The 13,992-nt window shown below is 28.7% G+C and overlaps 3 protein-coding genes across 5 annotated transcripts; 2 read left to right on the plus strand and 1 right to left on the minus strand.

Annotated features, from left to right (window-relative positions):
• The first annotated feature begins 43 nt into the window (after positions 1 to 43).
• Positions 44 to 2,828, plus strand: LOC130451458 (Golgi phosphoprotein 3 homolog sauron). Its single transcript, XM_056790478.1, has one exon. The coding sequence runs from the start codon at positions 896 to 898 to the stop codon at positions 1,754 to 1,756; it is 861 nt and encodes a 286-aa protein (XP_056646456.1). The 5' UTR covers positions 44 to 895; the 3' UTR covers positions 1,757 to 2,828.
• A 4,248-nt stretch (positions 2,829 to 7,076) lies between these two features.
• LOC130451460 (COX assembly mitochondrial protein 2 homolog) lies at positions 7,077 to 8,053 on the minus strand. Its single transcript, XM_056790480.1, has 2 exons — positions 7,823 to 8,053; positions 7,077 to 7,667 (listed from the first exon to the last, which is right to left on the minus strand). The coding sequence occupies exons 1-2, from the start codon at positions 7,901 to 7,903 to the stop codon at positions 7,494 to 7,496; spliced, it is 255 nt and encodes an 84-aa protein (XP_056646458.1). The 5' UTR covers positions 7,904 to 8,053; the 3' UTR covers positions 7,077 to 7,493.
• A 37-nt stretch (positions 8,054 to 8,090) lies between these two features.
• Positions 8,091 to 13,937, plus strand: LOC130451457 (GTP-binding protein 2). 3 transcript variants are annotated; one of them, XM_056790474.1, is made up of 6 exons: positions 8,091 to 8,503; positions 8,728 to 8,915; positions 11,041 to 11,463; positions 11,836 to 12,000; positions 12,698 to 13,045; positions 13,209 to 13,937. In XM_056790474.1, exons 2-6 carry the CDS (start codon positions 8,730 to 8,732, stop codon positions 13,761 to 13,763), a joined length of 1,677 nt encoding a protein of 558 aa, XP_056646452.1. In that variant the 5' UTR covers positions 8,091 to 8,503; positions 8,728 to 8,729; the 3' UTR covers positions 13,764 to 13,937. The 3 variants fall into 3 exon arrangements, with proteins under 3 accessions (XP_056646452.1, XP_056646455.1, XP_056646453.1); XM_056790477.1 differs by having other exon boundaries at positions 8,136 to 8,322; XM_056790475.1 differs by having other exon boundaries at positions 8,488 to 8,617.
• The last annotated feature ends 55 nt before the right edge of the window (positions 13,938 to 13,992 follow it).

Raw genomic sequence — 13,992 nt, forward strand, 5'->3', positions numbered from 1 at the left:
CAATTTCTTTAATTTACCATGCAACCCATTATGAATAAAATATGCCGTTGATTTATGAATAGTATACTTATTTCGCCCACACAACATGAGCATTTGCAGAAATGGTTAAATAAGTTCTAAGTTAAAAAAACGATGATTTATATGAATATACTAATCAATTTTACGTATTTAAACAATTATTATCTCAAAGTTCCTTATATTAAATCAATATACCACTCATATGAAATTAACTATGTATTACAATTTTTATATATTTATACAATAAATGCGATATATGAATTCACTGAATAAACATTGAAAGAAAAATCAATACAAAAATCTTGAAATATTCTTAGAAACCAATCCGTACCTAGATGAATAATTGATCAGAAATAAAACAAATATTTTCAATACGGCACTGATTTCTATAAAAAGTACAATATTAGTGTCTAGGGAAGTCTAAAGTTCAGTTGTGTACGAACAGAACTGATCAGTTCTACCAATCTTATATTTACGATTGACTATCACTATATAGTTTGGAATAATTACTTATCATAGTTTCTTGCACAAAATAGTTAGGACATATTACTTAAAAACTATATATGTATACGTCTGTTATTCAATGATCCTTTGACTATTACAAATCTATATAAAATAATAGAAATTATACAAATTCTTGACAATAGATTCAAATGATTGAAAGTTGATCTAAGCAAATTATATTGAAATGATTTTACTACACGAACGCTGTAGGCTTTTATGAAACAATTCCATTTGCGTTGTGGCAAAAATCTGCATTTGATCTCGATTAAAAAATTGACCTAAAAAATGAGTGACAATTGACGTATGTCAAGGGAGGGGATCCTAAAAAATATTCATAGTAAACGTCAACATTATTTAGATATGTACCCTGAAAATGAATCGTAGTGAGGGATTTGTTAAAAGAAGAAATATAACGAGGGATAATAGTGAGGGTTTAAACAAAGAAGAACAAAACAATGAAAAAAAATCTAGCCGCGATGAAGATTCCCAAGATGGGGATTCAAAAGAAACAAGACTAACACTTATGGAAGAAGTTCTGCTATTAGGACTAAAAGATAAAGAAGGTTACACGTCGTTTTGGAATGATTGTATATCCAGTGGTCTACGGGGATGTATCTTAATTGAATTAGGATTGAGAGGACGCATAGAACTTGAAAAAACTGGAATGAGAAGAAGAGGCCTACTTGCAAAAAAACTTATTGTAAAAAGTGATACCCCTATTGGAGATGTACTTCTTGATGAAGCATTGAAACATCTAAAAGAAACTGATCCACCAGAAACAGTTCAAAGTTGGATTGAATATTTGAGTGGGGAAACCTGGAACCCATTAAAATTACGATATCAGTTGAAAAATGTTAGGGAACGTTTGGCAAAAAATTTAGTTGAAAAAGGTGTGCTGACTACTGAGAAACAAAATTTTCTATTTTTTGATATGACTACCCATCCCTTAACAGATAATATTACAAAGAGCCGCTTAATCAAGAAAATCCAAGATGCAGTTCTATCTAAGTGGGTAAACAATCCTCAGCAAATGGATAAAAGGATGTTAGCTCTAATATTCTTGGCACAGGCAAGTGATGTACTTGAGAATGCCTTTGCACCACTCAATGATGATGATTACGAATTAGCTACTAAAAGAGTAAGAAAACTTCTTGATTTAAATTTTGAAGAAGAAGCCAACAAACCGAACACATCAGATGTGTTGTGGGCTGTATTTGCCGCTTTTACTAAATAAGAATATATTAATATGGTTCTTTTTACCAAATCACCAATCCCTTGGAATTAATATTTTCTACATTTTTGAGGTATATACTCAAAACTAATGATTTTTTTTATATAGTTTCAATTCCAATATTTATTCTTTATATTGTTGACGGATTTTATTGAAATTTTATTAAAACAAATATACAAACAGTGCAACTTTTTATAAACCAATTTTATGGCTAATAGGAAATGCCTTTTGAGTATTTTATCATAAGTTATGATTAAATTATACTTATTTATATTTAAGTTAATCATACCTCAAGAAAAATATATAGGTGAATGCTATTTGGTAAAAAAACCAAATAACACTTGTCCTTTAGAATATAATGTATAATTATAATTTTATTTTGTAAATTCTTCGCTAGGGTTAGGAATTTTTGAAAAATCTTTTATTTTATTTGAGGCCATCACAAATTAGTAGATAATTTTCATATTATTATGAAAACTTTTAAGTAAAACCTAACTAATTTTTAAATGTTCAATGATGTTAAAAATCATGTGATTTGTTATTTACTTTTTTCGCTTTGGCACATTGAGCAAATTTTTTGTTCCTATATCATTGGATAAATAATATGAAAAGTTATCTACTGGTGATGACATTTATTCATCAGAGCTTTAACCATAATGTGTATCTTTGGTGACCATACGAAAATATTTATGTTCAGGTAAAACTGTGATATTCTCATCACCTGCATCCATTAATAAATGAATATAATTATTCCAGACTCATATTGACATTATGGTCACTGCTTCAAAATAATTTATTTTAAATTCTTGATTCTCCGATTTCTGTTTTTTACAATATTTGTCATTCCAACCTTCACAAAATTTATTTAGTTATTTTTTTATAAAACAACCTTTATTTGTATCTTTGTAGCATTAATTCAAAATACAAACTTGAAATACTTTTTTTTATTATTGTCAAACATTTTCAACACGAAATATAGATGTAACAAAATCCCACATTTTTTAAATCTAGTATTACTTTGAAATTTCTATGTTTAGATAAATGTCATACATATATAATAAACTTAAATGTTGAATTGTGTTTCCTTATATCAAATTTTGACAATATTTAGAAAAAATGATACATAGCATTAACATTTCAAAATTATAACACATGGTCACTAAGACTTTTCTATAAGTTAAATTTTGGTCCCCGTCAGTTGTTGCTGAAATAAATTCATAAATTCATTACTCAAATTCAAGACATTTTTTTTGAAAAATAAAATATTCAAAAAGTTATCGTCAATATAATGCAAAATTGACTTTTTTCTGAATTTATCAGTCATTACTTGGTTCCTACGTGACGTAGAAAAATTTAAAGCAGCTCATTATAAACGTTAAAGTTTAAGGTTCAAAAGGAGATGTTGTAGACCTTTTAAATAATATTTGTTAATAAGTTACAGAAGTTTGAATGTATAAATTTTCATCAAAAAAAAGCACGGTAATTTGTTTATAAGTGTTTAAGGTTCATATAAATTTTAAAAAACGTGATGCACCTTATAGTAGCTTAAAGAGCTAATCAATACAAACATTTTGACCACTCCAATTATGTTTTTGACCCTTAGTTGTACTTCTTTACAGTAACTTAATCTTAAGTTAATTTTTCATGATCTCAAAAATATATTTATTATTTCATTGTTTTATTGCACCTTACCTTCTTTTAAAACTTGTTTCGACAAACATTTAAGTACCAATATGTATTTTCAATCTATTTTCGTCCCTTAATAGTTTTTACACCTGATATCATTGTTATATTTACAAAAAGAAAGGTGCGGTAATTTAGACTCTTTACATATGCAGTATTTTGTATCACATTTCGTGCAATTACAATTCGTGAGCTGGTTGGTACAGCGAAGCTACTTTTTAGAACTAAAATAGTTTCATCTATCTCAAATCCAAAATATTTTGGGTTTAATCGTTACGTTCTAATTTCAAAATGTTACCTTGCTCGTGAGTAGCATAGCTTAAAATATGGTATCTGATAGAATTTAACGTTGGTAGCAATTCCGTAGTTTTACTCTCAAAAAACTATTGCTACACGTACACATAAGTGATAATTGAAAATGTTCTAACATTTTGAACACTATGGAAGTTGTATGTGTGAGTAGGAGTAGGAATGTCTTTAGAGTAAGGCTATTGGCCACAGACAATTTTACCTAATTGATGTGCATGATTTAAAGAACTGTTCTTGTTTCAGTAATTAAGTTTATTATAGTATCTAAAATTGCTTTATTTGTGCTAATAATTATTGTAAGGGGAAAGTCACGATCAATCAACGAATTGTATAAATTAGATACAGCCAATTCATTTTTCTTCACTACTAATGGTCGGAAACATATTGGCAGTGTTCAAAATTAGCACTTTGAGCTACTATATAACATCACGTTTTTTTAAATTTATGTACACTTAAAAGCTATTTTCCCTGCTTTTTTCACGAAATTTTGCACATTCAAATTTCTATTACTTTCTAACAGATAATATTTAAAAGGTGTACCACATCTCATTTTTATACTTGAACTTTAACGGTTATAATGAGCTGCTTTAAATGTTTCTACGTCTTTTAGGAACCAAGTAATGACCGATAAAGTCAGAAAAAAGTCAATTTTTCATTATATTTGCGATAACTTTTTAAATATTTATTTTTTGCAAGAAACTGTTAATACCTTTTTTGTAGATCTTTTTAAAACAATTGTTTATAACAAATTACTGGATCAGATTTGGGCTCGGCATCCTCGAAAAATCGATTCTACGTATCAAAAAACTTGGGAAAACGCTCTAAAACTGAGGGGAGTATAAAACGGCTACGATACTCCCCAGCTGCCGTACTAGTCACCAGAACACAATTTTTTTTCACGGAAGTATTCAAAAGTTGACACCACTCCCATCATGAATTTGGAAAACCTTTGAAAATAGTAGCATAATATAGGGTATATGTTGTAAATAACATATACCCTAAAAGACTAAAAGATATTTGGTAGATTCTAAGCAAATACTAATTACTATTTTGTAATATGCAATTCGACTTATTACGTTTTTCTACACATTTTGAATATTCCTTTGTTCACGTATTGTGGCACAGTAGTCACTTCGGATTTATTTATTCTAGCTTTGGAGTTTTTGAAAAAATTAATTTGTTACCTATCTACACTCCAAATAAAACTAAATTTTAATAAATCTGTGACGATTTTATTCTTTATATTCGCTGGTAAGTTTTTCTTTGCTTTTTTGTATTGCTTGAACTCACAAAAATTTCAATTATCTTTCTGGATTTCCTTTTGTTTCAATCAAATTTTGTATAATAGTTTTCAAATGAATTCGTATTTTCTATTTATTTGGGGAAAAGAACGAATAAAATAGATTCCTGTTTGGTTATATTTAAAAAATATATAAATTCACTTTTTTTTAATATGTTAGAGCATAAGCTCTTTTTTTCAAATCTGTTCTTTCTACTCGTTCATTCTTCCCTAATTTCCATCTGTGTTCCCGTTACCTTTCTTATTATATTTTTTTCTTACAGTTCTACAGCTGCCAGGTTGGGAGTTTCCACGACAAAGAATACAATCACCAGACTAGCAATTCAACACACTCCAACATCTGAGAATTCAGTTGAGAGCTGCAACCATCTCGGATTTCCATAGATAAGTCGCAGTCTTATCTTTAATATATAAATAAATCTAAGTTCCTTTTATTTTATAACTGCGTTTTTTTTTACTATTTTTTTAATAAATTCATTTGTTGCAGAAACTTTTTATTGTTAGCAATAAATATTAATTCAGATAATCGTGTCCGGGAATAGTTTTGGATTGTTTAATTTTTATTTAATTCATAAGGAATTTCCAGCTTTTACACCTTTTTTATTAATTTTCAACGTCGTTCCTTAAAGAGTTGGAGGTGTCCAATTTAATATTAATTGTTCACCCCATCTGAGTATCTGTTATTTATATACTTTAACTGAGGCCGATTACTAATTCCTGAGGAAGAGTCTCCTGCCGAGGAATTAATGTTACAATATCTAAAATATTTTTTATGAAACACGGTTTTTTATTTCTATAACAATTTTGAGAAAAGCATTGACTATTCAGTATCTTCTTTCATGGAAGTATTCAAAATCACTTGATTACACAACTCCGATCATTAATTTGGAAAACCTTTGAAAATAATAGCATACCAGGGTACGCACTCCTGCTTTAATAGTGCTACAAGCTCATACATACTAATTTTACAGGAAAGCCAAAACAAAAGGGATGGTAAATGAAATGTTTTTTGGATCAGTTAATTCTGTACTTAGGCGTACCAAATTCGGTGTAGATACAGTTTGAAGATATCTTTACTGATTAGTGATGTAAAATTTACGAACAGCTTTTAAAAATGTAAAAAAATAACACAAAAAAAATTTAAAACTCGTCTACAAAAGTTGTGTTTAAACTTAAGTAAATCTTCATTTGATGTAAGAACAACAAACAAAAAAACAAAATAATATTGAGCAACATGGAACGAGAATTTTAATTGAAATTTAATTTCTTGAATCTAGCATGGCCTGATAAATAGGTAGGTACGACTTGGGAATCACACTGGCTTCAAATAAAGATAATTAGTCTTTCTTTTTGTTTGCTTCAATCTTTGGCTTAGTTATGAAGACTGGGATCAGAATCAAATTATTATCATTATTTCTTTATCTATTTCTTATAACCACCTCTTGGAAACCTTTACTCTCATAAGAGGTTTTCACGTGAAAGAAGGGTTCTTCCTTCTCCTATCTTACGACTTTTATATTTGAAGATAAATCTTGTATTCCTTTTGTCACTGTCAAAGTTGTTGCATCTGAAAATTTTTCAAATTATAAAAATCAGTGTGGGTTAGGGCACTACAGCTTTGATTTTTGTAACATCTCTCGACGAAATGTGATGACAAAATGGCTTAAGGTGCATACAGTCACCAATAACTCATTGTAATGGTAACACTTGACTCCTCATGCAGTATCGGTTAGTACTAATGACACCATTAAATTCTGTTCACATCATCTTAAAGTATACATTGGACGGAAAATATCAATTTTAAATTTTTTGAGAAATGTTATTTACAAGACTAAAAGGTATTTGAGCAAATAATAATTGCTATATGTTAAATATTTATTATGAAACACATTTTTGTGGTTATTTTTCTAGCAATGTTGAGAAAAACATTGACTATTCAGTAGTTTTACTTTATAATTGAAGAATTAATAACATATATTTTAAATTTTGTTGTAATTTTGATCTTTATATGAAAATCAGTATAAAAAAAATGGAATTATAACTGATATTCTCAAAAATGGCCTATCATAAAATATGTATTGGATGAAAACACAGATTTTATTAAGAAATTTAAACCTACTACTATACTGTGTTAATAATACCAAATATGATATGTGATGTTGAACCAATAACTATCAAAACAAAAATAAATAAAAAATCTTAAATGTGAAAAGCTAAAAATTGACACTATGAATAAATTCATATTCATAATTTATAAAAATTCAATTGACAACATTGGAGAAGGGTCAGGTAAAACATTGAATTGGAGACATGATAAAACTGGAGGAATAAATTACCATAAATATTGATACTGAAGAATAGATATTGTCACCACATATGAATACTAAGATGATTCACTACTTTATTTCACATTCACAATGTTATATACATAAGACAAAATAAGGAGATTTAAATTGCCTGTTTCTTTTTTCTTTCCTCCTCAAACATTTTCCTTAACTTTTCTTTAGTTTCTAAAGACTTTTGATAGTTTCTTTTCCTTCTCTGTAATCTCTCTTGCTTCAAACACATTACCATTCGATGATCTTCAGAATTACACTTTCCAAATATCCTCAGAAAGGGATTCTAAAATAAATAGTATTAAAATATATAGAATGTGTTACTTACATCAAAATATCCCAAGAAAATGTTTCAATATCCATAATAAATTATTTGTTTGGACAAGATGAGTTAAGTGTATAATAAAATATATATTATTGGTATAAAATAAATGTATTTACCTCGTTATGACATTGTTGTAATAGTTTTATTAACTCATTACAATTATCAGAATGTAAATGCGGTGCTAAGTCTGTATGCATTTCTTAGTTCCAGATTTTGTAAAAGGATTGCATGCACTAATACTTATAAAGAAATAATTTTTTTGTCTAAAATAATTAGTGCTCCAATATCCAATTATTTTACCTAGTATATACTTTTATTTTCATAATCATTAAGTGACATATAAGAATCATAGCACGTTAGTTTTGTATGTCAATCTGTCAATCACAGAATAGAATTTAAAATTCAAGTTTTTTTTATTATTTTTAATGATTAATTTTGCATCAGGCAAAGATGAGGAGCAGGTATTATTACGAATAATAAGGCTAAAAATACCTGAAACTATGGGAAAAATTCCACTTTTTGGAGCGACTACTATGATTCTATTTGACGTAAAACGAAGTTAACCGAGTATTTTGGTACAAGTCCGAGGTTTGGTTTCTCAAAGGTTACATTTAAGGTTGTTTATAATAATTATTTATTCAATTACTATTGTTTGATTGTGTCATTTATTTATACAAAAATGTATATAGAGTGAAATTATTACATGTCGAAAAGTATTTGGTTAACATTCACTTCAATCATTTAGTTAAAAAATGTTTATTTTTATGCGACCCTGAGGAGTTTGGGAAAATAAGGAAGTAAGTAACAATAGCAAACAGAAGTCTATATGTAAATATGTTTTTCATACAACCTTATTCATTTTATTAATAGTTACTCCTAAAAGAACAATTATAATTTTTATCCTGTCAAAGGTTAGTTGTGTACACAAAAATTACTTTCACTTAATTTCATAATATTAAACAATATGGTTTGTGATGTAATTTTTCGTACTTTTGTGTAAAACATATTTTTTGTTCCACAGATATGGATTCTTTCTTTAGTTTGTTCGACCCAGGGTCTTGTAGTGATTGTTCAAACAATCAAGAATTTGCTCTGGATAACATGAATAATCAGACTTCTTTGCCTCCAGAACCTCAGCTTGGGAACGTTGAATATAAATTGAAGATTGTTAATCCGACAAAACAAAGATTTGAACACTTAGTTACTCAGGTAAGCTTTGTCTGAATTATTTCTATTAAAAAAATAATTATCTATTACACATTGTAATTCACAAGGTGTTATCTCTACAAATATTTCGAGCTTCTATTAATCAATATAGTTTTATCCACTTCCTGTCTCGGTGGTATTGCTGGTTATATTTACTTTCGACTATTTTTGTAAATTAAATCACAACATAATATAGTGACAAATCATTGTAAGTCATAATAACAAAATACCTCTTAGATGTTACATGATAAGTTGCAAATAAAACATACAGTAGTTAGTTATTTTTTTTCTGAATGAATTGAATTTTTCAGAATTTATAGGAACTAATTTTCAGTTCAATTGTACTGGTCTGTTACAGCTATATGCACATTTTTTGATTCTATAAATTTGTTAATTATTTTTATCTTAAATATGCCATTATAAATCTTTTATGTTTATTAAGATCATAATTATTTGGATTTGTCAGCATTTTAATTTCTGCTATAACAGGTAGAGGTTATTATACAAAAAAAACATTGGGATGATGTTTAATTTTTTGGGAATCCCCTTATTCCAAAACTGATAACACTGAGGATATGTGGTATCATTTAAGAGTTGTAGTTGTGAAAATTGCAGATATTTCATCATCTTTCATTCATAATAGTCTTCACTAATTAAAAAGTCATGATTAATGTATTTCCAACATTTGTTATAATTTCAATTTGTGTTTGAAATAAAGGTAAACAATAGCTGCTTTCTATTTACATTAAAGTGAACTGAGACAGTATATTATACTCAAATAAACATGTCACTGCTCATTGAATAAAAGGAACATGTCATGTGAGTTAATATTCTCAATAATATTATACAATGCCGTCCATATGTATGGAATAAATTTAATTTTAGCGTTATTATGTACAATGCGAAAACAACCTGAAACAGGTCGATTTTTATTCTTAAATTAACAATTTACAGTATGAAAATATTATCCCCTAGCAGCACCCAAATGTCGTGTTGCACCTTGCTCGAAAGCAATTTTAGTCCTCTGTTCAGCAATATAAAGTTTTTTTAAATTTCACAGTTTGTGCAGATTGAGGGTAAAAACTCTCACTTGTGAGACTGAAAATGAATGTGATTTAAACTGAGTTACGACATTACAGTAGAGAATTATCTAAGTTGTGGTGTAAATGGAAAGCAGCTAATATATTTTAATATTTTATAACTGAATCTTGAAACAAAGTTCAGATCTTGAAATTATATTTTAAGAAAAAGTAGTACTATATATTTTGATATTTAATCCGGAACTTCAGCAAATATTTAGAATTTTCCTATGTCAATTATAGTTGTATTAAATATAAATCTATTTTCATGTTTTGAAAAGAAAATAAATATGTTATTATTAAAATTGTAAAATTCCCATTCAAAATGTGGTGATGGAATAATTCCACACAGATGAGTTTCAATTATAGAATGAATATAAATATTAAGAACGTAAATAAGGTTTCCAACTTAGATTGATTAAAAATAAAAAGTTTTAGACTCCTGCATCTATGAAAAACAGTCCAATGCATAGCTGTAACACTTTTTAAATTTGTTTAACAATAAAAAAAAGTTAAATATTACTCTTCTGTGTATAAGATATCCATCTCTTAATAAAATTATTGACATTATTGAGATTTATTCAGTAGTTTTTTGTTGCAGTTTTTATATGTTTACTGTAAAAATTTTAAAAATTCACGCAATTGATTTGTTTTAACATTAAAAAGCAATTTTTAAAAATAATGTTGTTACTTGGATCCAATTATGGTGTTATATAATTATATGAATCATGATTTACACCTTTTTTATTTTTGATCCTATATTTTGATTATGAAATTATTGATTACATATATTAGCTCTTAGCATAACTTGTCAAATAAAACTCTACTAAGTTATAAATCTCTCATGCTGTAATATCGAAGTCTATTTACGAATTTATGTATATCTTAAAGATAGATATATTTGTCACATTGAAAAATAACATATCTTTAACTTTACAATTAGGTACTAATAAAATCTGCTTCAAATTAACTCAAATTTAATTAGAAATCAAATAAACAGAATTGGGATTGTTTTTAGGAATCTATTTACATTGTATTTGTGTTTTAAGTTAAAATGGAGACTGCGTGAAGGTAATGGTGAAGCCATTTACGAGATTGGGGTAGAGGACAGTGGTATCTTGGCAGGCCTTTCCAAAAGAGATATGAATGCTAGTCTTCAATCGTTGCAGCAGATGGCTGTTAAATTAGGAGCAACAACCACGATATTAAGAGAACGAATTCTAGATAATGGTCGAAGTGTAGCTGAAGTATTGGTTAGAAAAATACCAGATGATCAAAATAACATTGAAATACGGGTGGCTGTTCTGGGGAATGCTGATGCTGGTAAATCCACTTTATTGGGAGTTTTAACTCAAGGAAGTCTGGACAATGGCAGTGGGCGGGCTCGCTTAAATATGTTCAGACATTTGCATGAGATTCAGAGTGGTCGGACGTCGTCAATTTCTCATGAGATTCTAGGATTCAATTCTCAGGTAAAAATATTGCATATATCTGTTCATTTCAATTTTTATATCAGTATTTGTATCTACCTCCACATCAACACAAATACTGTGATTTTTTGAAGTTGTATAAAATAATTTATAATATTTACAGAGATAATAGTATTTTGTGACTGTTTCCTACTTCCAATTTTCAAGTGCGGTTATTCTGCCTATCAAATTACAATTAATAGATTTTTATACAATTTATAACAATAGTACAGAAATGGCAGATTTGCAGTTTTAATTAGAGGTACTCTTCTTGCTTACTTGATATTCTTAAACATATTTCAAATCTCCTAATAAAAATTTTTATGCTTTTTTTCACTTCCATCTCATGTGCTATTGGTATTTTTTACTTTTTAGGGACAGCCAATTAATTACAGTTACAGTGAACTAATAACTGCAGAAGAAATCTGTGATTCCTCAACTAAATTAGTTACGTTTTTAGATCTTGCTGGTCATAAAAAGTATCTAAGAACCACTATTCAAGGACTTTCCGGTTATTCTCCACATCATGCAATGCTTGTAGTAAGTTGCTAAATAATATTGGGACATTTTAGTTGTGCAATCAGTGACTTTTATAACAATGAAATGAGATGAAATTTCAAAAAGTATTGGAAAGAAATGAAACGAAAACTAAAACTGTGAAGTATGAGTGGAAAGGAACATTTGCAATATATACGTTTTACTTGTGTTTTAAAAAATTGTTACAGGAAGTGATTAGATTAGTGCCTGTCCAGAAAATGTTGAACATAAGTCAACTTTACACATAGATAAATATGGATTCATGTGATAAACTTATAAACTGGATAGGGGAGAACAGTATATTGAAATTTTCAAAAAGAAGAATTGTTTGCATGTTAAGGCAATATACTTGATATTTTGAAAACAAATTTCGCAGATAAGTTGGAATTTCTGGAACAGTTCGTAATATTTATATTAAACATATTTAGTACTACTACACCGACACTCACAATTACACCTGGTCCTTTGACCAGAGTATGAAACAGCAACCTATGGAAGCCTTGAAGGACCAGCTATTATGAGTGTTGTGGAGTAGTAATAAACAGTGTGTTCAGTATAAATATTGCATCAATTTTTTTATTCCTATACCAATTACATCAATAATATTTAATTAGAATTTGTTTGTTACCAATTTCTCTATTATTGAACAGATATTAATATATTATTCAAATAAAGTTGAAAGCCATTATATATTTTTTAGATATCTAGTACAGCTGGAGCAGTTGGTATGGCGCATGAGCATTTGGCAATAGTAGTTGCCCTCAATGTACCCTTTTTTATTGTGATAACTAAAATTGATTTAGTACAGCCCACCAGTACACTTCAGAGCCTTGAATCATTCTTAAAACAAGTTGGCAGTAGGCGAGTTCCATTGATAATTAAAAGCTTGGATGATGTCATTACTGCTGGAGCAAATCAATTAACAGAAAATGTTGTTCCTATTTTTTGCGTATCTAGTGTGAGTGGCGAAGGATTGGAATTGCTTTTGAAATTTTTACATGTATTGCCACCAGGAATAAGCATTAAAGAAAAAGAACGATTGGAACAGGTAAATTTATTCAAGGCGTTACAAGTACAAACATATTAAGCTGTCCAATTATGATTTTCATGAATATTTCTTCTATTTAAAATTTGAAAAAAAAAAAGAAAATATCCAACCCAACTTCGAGCTCATGATGGAATAAAAAATGATTTGTCTCATTATTTTTCAGGAGTCTCCAGAATTTCATATTGACGAGAATTTTAAGGCTGGCGACGTTGGTCAAATTCTTGGAGGCCTGCTAACCAAGGGAGTAATAACTGAAGGCACCAAAATGCAAATTGGTCCAATGAAGGATGGTTCCTTTCAGAATGTTATGATCAAATCGATTCACCGCAACAGAGTACCATGTAGAATGGTACGTGCAGGACAGAGTGCTGCCATATGCCTTAATACCTATGTATCTGGCTTAAGAAATGGTATGGTACTGTTAAGTTCAGAAGAGAACGCCAAGGGTTGCCTATATTTTCAAGCTAGTGTATCAGTACTATTCCATGCCACAGCTATTTATCCTGGTTTCCAAACGACTGTTCATATTGGCAATATTCGGCAAACGGCAGTTGTAATTGGTATTTGTTCATCAACTTGCATCCATACCAATGAGCGCGATTCTGTATTGTTCAAATTCAAAGTACATCCCGAGTATGTTTCAGTAGGCCAGAGACTACTCTTCAGAGAAGGATCTGCTAAAGGTATAGGTGAAATCACTCAAATTTTCCCTCTGTAGTCAGGAGTTTTGTGAAACCTAAATAATTTATTTTCATTGTTGAATTATTGCAACTTTTTATACAGTTTTAGTGATTACGATAAAATCGATTGATTATTATAAATTCTTTATTTTATGTATTTACTGATATTAATCTAGTCAAATATAATTATTTTGCTAATTCAGGCATAATTATTTGATTGTTTTATTTTTTTCATGTAGAAAAATTAGAAAATGTGTTTTGTAAATA

Source organism: Diorhabda sublineata, chromosome X, assembly GCF_026230105.1.
Source record: "Diorhabda sublineata isolate icDioSubl1.1 chromosome X, icDioSubl1.1, whole genome shotgun sequence".
Taxonomy (NCBI): Eukaryota; Metazoa; Arthropoda; class Insecta; order Coleoptera; family Chrysomelidae; genus Diorhabda; species Diorhabda sublineata.